The sequence below is a fragment of the Haliaeetus leucocephalus genome, unplaced genomic scaffold (assembly GCF_000737465.1).
Source record: "Haliaeetus leucocephalus isolate CR32 unplaced genomic scaffold, Haliaeetus_leucocephalus-4.0 Scaffold880, whole genome shotgun sequence".
Lineage (NCBI taxonomy): Eukaryota > Metazoa > Chordata > Aves > Accipitriformes > Accipitridae > Haliaeetus > Haliaeetus leucocephalus.
This window is the reverse complement of record NW_010973316.1, coordinates 3,112,892-3,125,257: the sequence shown is the minus strand read 5'-3', so window position 1 is coordinate 3,125,257 and position 12,366 is coordinate 3,112,892. Positions and strand designations below refer to the sequence as shown.

Here is a 12,366-nt window from a genome sequence, read left to right as displayed (position 1 = left end):
AACAATGCCCATGTATGATCACTTGTATATCCTTTCATCTCCTCTGCTATGATGGCATCTGGACCTACCCATCTAGTAAGAAGCTAATATTTGATCCTATGTGGAAATGGGGAGAAGATGGTGGAGAGGATGGGGAGAGGATGGCTTTCCAATGAGCCATCAAAAGTATTGGCTAGGAATTTGCGTGAGTTGCAAAAACAATCAGTCCAGATGCCATAAAATACATGGAAAGATGGTTAGGTGGATGATCTGAGATCCCCTCTCTTTTGTGGTGCCAGAAGCAGTAAGATTGTAGGTTGGATATAGCTCTTCTATGCAGTGTTTCCATTGTCAGACTGTCTGTAGTGGAAGAGACTCCTGGAGTCCAATTTCCCAGAGTATTTGACAGCTTCAGCAAAAAGCTTTGTCACCTGTCAATATAAAACAGAGGAGGACTGAGCATTGCAAAGCCTTCTGCAGAAGGAGTGTAGTGATAGGATGAGGGGTAATGGTTTTAAAGTGAAAGAGGGCAGATTCACATTAGATATTAGGAAGCAATTCTTTACTATGAGGGTGGTGAGAGCCACTGGAACAGGTTGCCCAGAGAGGTTGTGGATGCCCCATCCCTGGAAGTGTTCAAGGCCAGGTTGGATGGGGCTTTGAGGAACCTGGTGTAGCAGAAGGTGTCCCTGGCCATGGCAGGGGGGATCTTTAAGGTCCCTTCCAACCCAAACCATTGTATGATTCTAATGGAGCAGGCTCCACACTTCTACGCTGTCACCCTGAAACTACCCTGTGCAGGTCCAGTCATTGAGTCCATCCAAATCAATACCAATTTCAAGGTGACTGTGCATGGGTGTTGGCTCCAACCCTCTGGAGCCTGCCTGTCCAGATGGAGAGTCTTAGAGGTGCTGGGGCTGCTTTGGCAAGAGAGCTCTGTCCCGTGAGAGCTGTTGTTTTCCCCTACAGCCCAATCCTTTAAGAGAACACAGGGTTGTTTCCCTCTCTGAAAATGAGATTAAAACTCTGCAGTCAAAAGGGTTCAATGAAATGCATCAAGCAGGTGTGGTAATAAATTTTGGATGGGGACCCCTGTTCTGGTTGTCAGTGTGTGTTTTGCAAGTAGACGAAGGTTGGGTCTTCAGTTTCCCATTGCTGCTAACCATGTTTGGCATTATCCTGTCTATGAACTTAGAGCTTGGCATTCTCTCTGCTCTCTGCTCACTCCAATCACAGCAGAAGATTTTGCGCAGCTGGACACCAGCTCAAGTCACTGGGTTCCATGTCAGTACCCACTGAAATCAACCGGAATTTGGCTGCTGTGCTTAATGAGAGCCAGATGAGGCTCTTTTGTGACAGTTGAAGCCACTTGCAAAGGAAGTCAAGGTACAGCTGGCAGCAGGAGTCCCACTTTGCATTACCAAATATCTCTTCCCTTATCAGTATGTGAAAGAGGTTTGTCAGGAGATACAAACACATAATGACTAGCAATTGGGGACTACAACAGGAAAGGCAGCAATTCCACTTGGATGGCACTTTGGAACTGGATTGCCCCAAGGATCATTCAAACAAGCCCAGCTACATCCTGCTGTAAGGTTTAAGGACTGTACTGGAAAAACATCGCACTAAGAAACTGTTCCCATGCATAATTTAAACATGTTACAGGCAGTCGTGCACAAGAAGTTTGCTCTGAAGTGAAAATGATACAGCAACAACTTCAGCTGCAGCACAGGACTCAAGATTTTCTTCTTTTTTGTGCATTATTTCGAGCAATATTATTTTGTATAGTAGCAAAAAGAAAATACATTCAAACAATTGTGTTGCCATGATTTTCAGGCACATCATTATTTGTCAGAGATAATAAGGGCCCAAACACACTGGAATCTAAGGTCACAAGTGCTTGAAAGCTCTAAAGGCTCTTATGACTGAGAGGAGAGAGAAAAACATGGGAAGTACCTGGAAATTAGTGAGCAGAGCAATGCCGCTGTCAATAGCCATCCTCCGGATCACATAATTATCATGGACAAACTTGGTGTTGCTGTTAGGCAGGTTAATCACCAGATCTATTTTCCTATCCCTTAACAGCCTGAAGAAACAATGCACAAGACAGTATCACAGTGTGTCTTGCTCAATGAAAATCTATGATGAATAGCACAGGCATGCAGGTAAACAACACTGAAAATTTACATTTGAGTTTAGTCTTACATCCCAAGAAATGAAGGTTGAGGGGTTAAGGCACTAAGCTACAACTCAGGAATTTGGGCTTTATTTCTGTTCTATTCAGTGATGCAAAGCAATATTCAACCTTCATATAGCTCAGCACAACTCTGTTAAAAGGCATGACTGATTGTCATTAGAGGCTAAATATTCAGATCCCACATATCCTTGCATGAAAATGTAATATGGAGCAATACAGCCAAGCCATATTAAATAGGACTGTTGAATGAGATGTTCATTAATTAAGCTGAATCCTCCCTGCTGTGACAATTCCAGACAGAATTAGATAAAGCAAAACATTTGGATTGAATCCAAAGTCCCATTAAATCACTATCAATGATCTCAACAGGGCCAGCAATTTGACCCTTGCTGTCCTGGATGTTAACACAAATTTGACAAGGTGAGTATTGCTCTTACCTCCTGACCGGGGGGAGGTTTGGACTTTGGCTTTCCTGTGATGGCCATGCCACAGGATTTGCAGGGATACCATTAGCATTGAGCCAGTCTGAGGTTGCTTCTGTGGCATAAAGCTGTTAAGGGGAAAAAAAGTTACTTACTCTGTGCTTCATAATACCAGAACTTTTCATTTAACTCATGTAGGTCTGACCCAATACACAGCCTAGCTGTCAGAGCTGATTTTGGAGGGCATTTTTCATCACAAGGGTGTCTCCATACACAGAGACATACAGAAAACAGCATGACTTTCCCAACATTCCGTTATCTGTGATTTGCTGATGGATGATAGTCAATGAATGGTAGTAACACATCCAGAAGCAGTTAAGTGGCTTAGGAAAACCTAAATCCCTCTGACTTTCAATAGGGCTTAAGTTTGATCACTTACAATTTTTTTTTTTTCCTAGCACTAAGTTTTGAAAGGCAGAACTGTAAATGTAGTAGTTACACTAATGCCACTGAGAAAAATAGTTCTTAAATACTTAATACTAAAAAGCTCTCGCCAATCTTTTGTGGCTGTGTTGTTAGTTACCTTTCAATAGGGATATGGATACAAAATGATGCAGAAGAGTTACAAGAGGGATGTAAACACCACAAATTTCATATGTCTGCAAGTTGTGAATATCACTGAAGATGAAACACTGTAAAGACCTTCTCCATATAAAAGGCTTCCCCTTCCTCCCCTCCTGTCATCCATGGCATTCTGCTGGCATTTTTGTTTCTTGGAGAACTTAGAGGACTTTATAATATGACATCCTGATTGCAGGCGGATAGCAGAGCTAGGGTTGTTCTTGCCCTCATGGCAATCTCATATGTTCAATTGAACAATCATGAAAACTTTTAGTTGGGTGATACCTGCTGACTTTATGGATCACTCAGCTAAAAATCCCTGTTGTACTTCGAAAATGTCCTTTTTTCTCTATCTTCAAATAAACTCCAACGTTCTCCATTCCTGTAGCAGGCAGAGTACGTTTCAGATTTTGAAAACTCTCTAGCTTTACATAACTGAAACCACCTACCTTAAAACCTTCCTCATGCAGTAGTTCTGCTACACTGAGGAATCTGGGGCGGAAGGACTTCTGAAAAAGGAAATTTATTAGATACAGCATCAAAGCTAGGATTTAGAAACAGTGTTTTGTTGAGCAACATTAAGTTCCTCCAGACTGTGCTAAGAGGCAAATACACATTTCTGTGCTGAGAATGCGTGTCTGTGCATGTGTGCAGAAATGTCTGAATGTGCATGTACAGTGCCATTCCAAGAAAACTGTCTGGATCCTGAAGCCTAAGTCATTCCCAGCTAAGACATACTTTGTTACAACACCAGAGTTAAGTGTTCCCATACTAAGTTCTACTGCAACTACAGATTTACTACTGCATATGAAATATCTGGGCAGTTGGCTTCTCAAATACACCAACCAGAGTCTCCTCTTCTCTTAATTAAATATCTTTTTAATCATTGCTCAAACATTTGGCCTTCTCTTCTGGCAGATAATATATGTGGACAGGCTTTGGGCTGCCTTTGCATCTCTGTTTGCAAATTCACATGAAGAAGAGCCTGGGTTTGCATGAGTTCATTTCTAACTCCCATGGGCATATGGAAATGGAAAACACAAAACCACTCAGGAGACTGGGACACCCTATTCCCATGAGGACTTGAATGCCCAGGTACTTAGGGCACTTTTGAAGGACTCTTTCATAATGTATGCCCAGATTGAACATAATTTAGAAGAAGTAAAGATAAGACGACCTCTTGTAGACATCTGCAGTTGAACAAGCCATTTTAAAGCAACAGGTGAGGGAGAATTTTGATCCCAGCATAACTTTCTTCAGGAAGTTGAAGGTACAGCAATGCAAAGATCAGATGCAACACATGCCCTTCTTACTGCCAAGGCAGGCCAAACCTTGCTTTTAACCTTAGCCTGGTCTGGCCATTTGCAAGTAAGATTATTGCAAGCTTCCTTGTCCCTGCTGGAGCTACTGATAGCTTAACCTTTATGGGCGAGAAAGCAATATTCTGAAGGGTGAACTATCTCCTATCAAGAAAAGGAGTCTATGGGGCGGGAAGCACTCTGGAAAGAACCTCATTTTGAAAGACATCTCATTCTGTACACTAACTGGAAAATACAAATATACAATGTGACAGGGTTGGCAGCTTCCCCATCAGAGAGAACGGTTCTGCCTTCTGGTCAGGGGAGTTGGCTTTCACAACAGTATTATAAACTTCTATCAAACATGTACTGAACACTTGTGACACATAAAACAGCCTCTCCATGAAAAGAAATTACAGCTGTCAGCTTGCATCGGAGCAGCCTCAGATTTACAAGCTGGCTGAAAGAACCTGTATAAGAAACCATTAGTTACTAAAGGTGAAAAGTACAAGCAGATTTATTTAGTGGAAGATATTTATTGTAGGAGAATTGTATTCTTTTTCCTTTATTGGAAAAGATCTATTTCTTATAACCTCTCTCATGTTTGCTATCATGCCTTGCTATTTGTAAAGGACTACATCCTCAGTTAATTCAATACCGTTACACCAGTTCTCACTAAGATCCAGCTCAAAATGAAGCCAGCTCATCTCCTGTGATAATCTTGAATTCTGTATCCAAATCCACTGTGGAGCATGCAAAAAGTTCTGGTACATAAGGAAACAAGGCAGAAGGTTACCTTGAAACAACAGACTTGGAGTGCTGGCGTTTAAAAATAAAATACTCCATCAATGCTTTCCACATCTTGTGGTCACCAGCACAGATGTAAGACAGATGCACTCCATCCCAGAGATATCACTGAATAGCTCAATCAGGAAAGAAAACAAAATGAGCTTTTCAACTCCTCTTGCATAAAATATAAATTATTTAATGGCAGACTCAGGGATTTCTCCAAATTGTGAAAAGAAAAGAGGTCAGATTATCGGTTTGCATAAACTGGCAGAGATTCATTCATCTAACAAGAAAGCTGTACTCCATTTACCCTGGGAGAGCATCAGGCCTTAACTATCCTAGGGAACCTCAACCTGTGCAATGTCAGAGAGTGCTCACAACTGAAGGACAATCCAGTGGGCTTGCAGTCCCAGCTGGCTGCCCAACCTGCCTTGCACTGTTCTGCAGATGTCAAGGAGTGCTCACCTGTTTGAACTTGAGGATGATTACTTTGTTAGCAACACTTGTGTGGCCCTAGTAGGATTACCACTGGAACTGCAACCTGCAAGTACACCAACATGGAAGCCCCTCAGCAAGGTTGGGTTCATTACCTGAGCGTATTGAGACGTGTCTGAACTGTAGAGCCATTTGACTCTTGATTTGCAAAATACCCTGGAGTGAAACATTTGCAAGGAAACTAAGATCTCCCTCTCTGCTATTGTTAACTACATTTATTTGACTTTCACCTTCAAGAAAGCAGCCTACTCTCACCTCAACATAATTAACAGCAATGGCATAAAGGTGCAGTATACCGAATAACCTAAATATGTTGAGCCTAGATACTTTTGAGGGAAGCAGAATTCAAGGCCGTTTGGCTTCTTATTTCTCTCTCTGCAAGAGCTAAAAGTCCAGTCTAAAAATCAGAGCGAGCTGCTGGTCACAAAGCAATGAAGCCTCCAAAAGCAGGGTATGTTTTGAGTTCACCATCCACTGCAGATGAAACATAGCACCTTCCTCAGAGACAACCAAGTGGGCTGGTGTACGTGCTCCTGACAAAAACCAGCCTCAAGTGCACCAGAACAGCTTGCAGAAACCATCCTGCAGTTTGAAAGCCAGGGGTCTCTGCCCAGGGAGGGACCTCTACCCTGTCACCTCCTCACAGCAATGATATTTGAACGGCAAGTGATTGTAGAGAGGGGCAACCTGGTATCTGTCCTTCTGAGCCTGTACTTCCCTTCTGAGGATACACTGACAACTTTGCCCATTTGAGGTAGATGACCTCATGTTTGTGATTAAAATGAGAACAATGCTGCTGGTGTTCACAGCCCGCCTTATGCCTCATTCCTTGTGCCTCTTGTTTCTGCAGTGAGGGGCTCCCCTTTCCTCCAGCCTGTAATACTCAGGGAAGACCACTCATAGTCTACATGTCAGATCTAGGTCAGCATGTCAACCTTCCCTTCTTACAAGGCTTTAGCTCCCATCTGTTTCAAAATGGACCACTGAAAAGCAGATAGGTGATGAACTCCAGAGTGGTGAGGGAACAATACGTGGTTCTCGGCATTAACTTTACACTTTTTGTTTTGGAGTTTAATTATGTAAGAAATATGCTGAGATGAAGAGAGACCTTTAAGCAATTGATCCGTTGTTTTCAAGTTTCTTTTGTAAAAAAATGAACCGTAAACCACTCATTTAAAAGGATAGAAACTTGTTAGTTTTAAAAGGTTTGGGGCGTTGGGATTTGGGGGTTGTTTTATCCAGGGTTTTTTTTCCTTTTTTTTTTCTTAAGACCTTTATACAAAGAACATTTGGCTCAGTTTAACAGATACTGACACAGAACCTACATAAATGCTTTCTATAGCTAAAATTACTCTTTGCTGCCTGTTCCCTTTTAGCTGCTATCAGGAAAACAGCCTTAAATTTTAAACACTGGGGTCTCTCCTTTTTCTTCTCCTAGCTTTTCTTTTCCCCCTTTTTAGATACTGTTTTAAAATCTGCAGTGATTACATATACAGTAGACATACAGTACCAACTGCCAAGAGTTTCATACTGAACTTTTAAATTTTATCTAGGTAGCAAACAAAGACATCTCTGCTAATTTGAGGTAACTTAGAGCAGCAGCTGCAATCCATAGATGTATGTATACACGTATATATTTAAAGACTAAGTGGTAATCTGCGTTAGCAGAAGTCATATTCCTTTCTGGCCACTTTTCACACACTTTCTTCACGTCCTCTGCTGGCACAGACAGCCCAACACATTTTTCACACCCCAGTTGTCTGACAGGAAAATTCATCTATTCTACTTTTTTGTTTTATTGGCTTTATGCAATCGTGTAAGGCGTAAGCTTATTACAAGCACAACGGGGAAATACCAGGAGGCAATCGGTTGTCTTTATGGGGCCCAAGAACGTTCTGGTTGCAGGGGAAATGTCTGAATTATTTTGAGGCACATACACACATCTCAACGTTTACAAGTGCCTCTGACTTCAGCACCTCCTGCAGTTGATAACTATCCTGGGATAAAATACCAACACTTTTTGCTTTTCTGCCTGGCTACCTTTTCATCCTAAAATGCACATCCTCCTTACTGATACAGAACTGAGAATGGTGCAGGGCTGTTCCTAAGGCAAACCCATTGGGAACTCCCTCACAGTAAAGGCTGTTTGCATAAGCCATTGCACTGGAGGACATTCCCATAATGACACCATTTAATCTTTCTGTTACGTATAGCAACTTTGAGGGATGCTGACAGCAAGAGGTGAAACCCTAAAGTTCGAGCTCTAATCTGGTAAGGAATCACTGGACCTGCAGAATATGTGTCTGAGAGGCAGTCCCTAAGAGGAGAGAGCTCTGGCAAGGTACAGAAACCAGAAACATTCCTACACAAATGTAGCATTGGGTCTTCCTTTCTAAGCTACTTACTCCTAGCTGATAGGAGCTGCATAGTAGGGAACAACACTGTCCATGCACCATCATCAAAAAGGGGAAAGAAATAATGGCAGACATGCCTCTATGGAGCCAGGAAAGTAGGCTGCAGGGTGAAGACTGTTGTCCTTTAATCCCTTGCCCCACTGCACTCAAGTATATTCCCATCACAACTCCAATGAGAAGAACATGACAGTGCCATACCTAGTGGAGGTCTCATTGCCTGACAGTGTTACACCAATAAACTAGACCGTCAACACCCTTAGAACATCATGTTTTCTACACTGTCGAATGATGCCGCAGCTCTGCCTGGAATGAAATATATGCATCTATGGGGAAAGCTTAGCAGGTCCAGCTTTGCAGTACGGAAACTGTCTCACTCTTTTGTGGGGGTGGAGGGGAACTGGTTTCAAAAGGGCAAGAGGCAGTGTACAGATGAAGAGAGTTTATATGTCAGGATTGGAAAGTAGCATCCCCAGGGCTCCCATTTGGCAGGGAGCAAGGAGCAGGCTCTGAGTTCTACCTGAGATGTTTCTCTGAACTGATTGTCTAAAGGCATTGTTCCCCACAGGAAGGTGGCTTCTAACGCTCTGATCCCGGGCTTCTGCTAGCAGCAATCACAGGGGTTTGCCCCCAGAAAACTTCTGCAGCTCCCAGTAGAAACTGTCAGGATCCAGAGGTGAAAAAAAACCAGGCCAGCCCTAGGGAATCTGGTAAAGATCTCTCTATGGTGTTTGTTCCTCACTGTCTTACTGCACTTCAAGACAGATTGCAGAGAAACCCATTGAAGCCATAAAGACACATGAATGAAAACAAGGCAACAGTTAATGAGTTCCTCTGTGTCAGTCCTTTCTCAGCTTTGATTTTTAGGACTCACCTGGATTCCAATCAAAATTCCTTCCTTCGGAAATGTAAACCCTGTGGCAAGCATAGACTTCTGGAAGGCAGAGTACACATCCTCTCCAAAGCATGCAACCTGGGAAAGGGCACAAAAGGGAAAAAAACAAAAACAACCCAAAACCATTGCTTTAAAAAGAAACAGCAATGAAATTTTTAAATAGGCTCTTTTGACTTCTTCACACAGAATCAGACTGCTTTTGCATGGAGCCTGAAGGGGGGGTGGGGGGATAAATCAAAATCATTTCAGACAAATCTCAATTTTAATGAAGCAATAACAAAGGAATAAGCAACACTTTAGTTTCAAACAGCACACCAAGGAGTAACAATTGATGCTGCTGAGTTATGGGAATGCTGTACACAGCCTCTGCTCCAATGTTTGTGAGTGCACTGCAAATTGTTTAACATTATGTAATGTTTAAATATCACTGAGTGTTCTACATGCAGGCATGTTGCTCTGTGTATGTTGCAAACTGGGGTAAGACAGCGCTTGTGCTGTCATGTACTTCTGGCATTTCTTGTGAAGATAAACCATGGTATATAAAGATGCTTTTCCATTAAAAGTCCATAGAAGTACAAAATTCAAGTAAAAAGTTAGTATGTACTTAGGAAAACAAAACAGCAATCATGCCAATTCATAATAATTTATTTTAAATAAACAAAAACTTGATAAAGAAATCAATAAAAATCATTTAGCAGTTCTCCGTCATTCAGAACTGTCTGTGGAACTCAGTTGCTTACAGACTGCCATACAGTAATGATCTTCTGAGGGAACTAAACTGTGTTCCTTACTAAAATTTGGAATTCTGATGACAAAAAGAAGAATGCATAAGCTTTTGTGAAAGTTGAAAAAGAAAAAAAAAAACCCCTCATTTTTTCTGTCCAACTCTACACTTGTTGAAAAACAGTCAGAAGCAGAAACTGTCACAGATTTTTCTCTTTGAAATAACAAATCTACACACATATACAGATGGGATAAAGGGGCTGATTGAGAATTGCTCTCCCGTTTTCCTCTTACAGTCGTTCCCATCACAGAGTGAGCCATCACATTCATGGTCTCACTGTTATCATGGTGAGCAGAAACCAGTATTTTATGTAAGAAGAAGAACAAATGATTTGCCAGATCCTCTGAAGTAAAAAAAAGAACAAACAACAAAACAAAAAAACTTACAAGGGAAGGGATAAAAAAAAAAATCATGACAACTAGTATTTGAGCTTTTCTCTAAAAACTCATCCTTGAGTGTTCAGGCTGTTTTACAGTGTGTCTGGCTAAGGGGGTACATATGTGCTGGACTTTCTAGGGTGGTGGATAGCCCCCTGCCTCATAGGCTTGGACCAGGGGTTTCCAGCCTGCCAGGAGAGGTTTATCATTATGGCGTGGTCAAAACAGCCACAATACTCAAAGGGACCCCCAGCACTGTGTCTTCTACTGTTGTGGGAACCATGACTTCCAGCACAATACATCTCTGCCAGACAGATGTGACAAATTCAAGCCCAAATCAAGCTGTGTGTGTGAAAAACGTCTTTGAGGAATAATTGAGCATTTTACCCAAAGTTATTATCCTTACTTCACTCATAAGAAAGACTTTCATAACTGTCACATTTTATGGCATTTGTGAATATGGATCTTTCCAAGTCATAAAAGTTAATAAACCCTCCTTTATGACCAAGGTAATCTCTAACTCTATATAAAGCTCAGAAAAATAATTCTTGCCCTTAGTTACATTTTTATTCCTTTTTTTCTCTTGCGGGGGTGGGGGGAGGATACAGACAGTGTCTGTGTAGTCAATTTTTTTCTGAAAATAAAGAAGTCATGGAAGTCACTTGGCTTTTTTCTGCCCATTAACTACACTGAAAGGAAATCTTCTGCAATACTGATTTCCCACATATTATGAGGAGCAAAATAAAGTAATTCTGGAGAGATGTAGGAGACTTAAGGCTGTTCTTACCTTGTATCTGGGTATAGAGCTTTTTCATACTAAAATGATGTCTTTCCTAGTGAAAACAGCTCATGTAGAGATACTGAAACTCATATCAAATGGAGCAGCCCAGGCTCTGCCACTTGCCTAGCTATGGTAGAGCTGAGTTAAGCGTAATCTAATTGCCTCAGTATTTAACCACTTCCCAAGTGGGTTTTCTAGCCCAGAATAAGTTTCCTGCTACTGCAACTGTTTTCTAGAAGTAACAGCAAGCAAGTTTAAAGATAGCTTGGGTATAGCTACAGAAGCTATTGACAGCTCAGCAACAACTCATAAGCAAGCCTCTTTGTTCTAGATGAGTTAATATCTCTTCAGATGATGTAGATGGAAACCTGTTCCCCTTGAGGGGTGAGGGGTCCCATCAGTGCTGAGCCTACGCAGGAACAGCTTTGTGCCTTTGTAGTGTGCCAAGTGTATACCAGAGACGCATTTCAAAAGCGCCTCACAGCCCTGTTGTAGAAAGAATGGGTAAAGTAGCCCAGTCTCCCCCTCACCCTACTGACAGTCAATACTGCAGCCATCTCATTTTATTCACTCTTTATCACCTTTTGCACCTTGGGACATGCCTTGATGGTTACCAGGCAACAACAAAAATATCAGCACCCATATCTGTTGCCTTTAAATAACTAGCACGTTCCAAGACCTGGAGTCTCAATATTACTGTTCTGGCATGTGTCGATGGGGGCGGGGGTTGAGAGCCATAAGCACTTGTCTGTCTAGAAGCAGGTGATTCATAAAACAGACTGACACACAGAGAACCTCCCAGAACCCAACAGCTCTCAGATAAACTCATTTCAGGCTGTCACATCAACCAGGTCCAACTCAGGGAGCTGACATGCAGGTAAAGAGGGACATCCAGTGGCTGAATAAACTGGGTTTTCCAGGACAATATGTTTTTACAGCTAAGAAAGATGTTTTCAATTTTCTGAAGAAGCTACAGATGCCATCATGATTCGGGCAGTAATAAGATCACTTTCAAAGATTCATGATGTTTAAAGGCAACTTGTTCTAAAAAAAAAATAAATAGCAAATCTAAAAGATACCTCCCCAGTAGAGGCCATTTCACATCGGAGAACAGGGTCAGCATCTCTCAGCCGGGCCCAAGAAAACATTGGGGCCTGGTGAAAGCAAGAGGAGGGAGGGAGAAAGAGAATGAAAATTTAATGGATCATTTAAAAAAAACAAACATCCAGCTACACTTGGAAGTGACAGAGACAGACATGAATTAATCCAAAAAAAGCACTGGTCAAGGCTGATAAGCAGAGGAGTACTTGGCAAATG

The 12,366-nt window shown here is 41.8% G+C and overlaps 1 protein-coding gene across 1 annotated transcript in view; it reads right to left on the bottom strand.

Moving 5' to 3' along the window:
* Nucleotides 1-311: 311 nt before the first annotated feature.
* The window catches only part of CPS1 (carbamoyl-phosphate synthase 1, mitochondrial), a 91,640-nt gene continuing 79,585 nt past the window's right edge, over nt 312-12,366 (bottom strand). The window contains exons 33-38 of the mRNA XM_010583265.1: nt 12,129-12,203; nt 9,087-9,185; nt 3,669-3,728; nt 2,614-2,726; nt 1,936-2,065; nt 312-410 (exon numbers count right to left, since the gene is read on the bottom strand). Coding sequence (XP_010581567.1) covers nt 312-410; nt 1,936-2,065; nt 2,614-2,726; nt 3,669-3,728; nt 9,087-9,185; nt 12,129-12,203 — 576 coding nt within the window. The remainder of the gene's footprint in view (nt 411-1,935; nt 2,066-2,613; nt 2,727-3,668; nt 3,729-9,086; nt 9,186-12,128; nt 12,204-12,366) is intronic.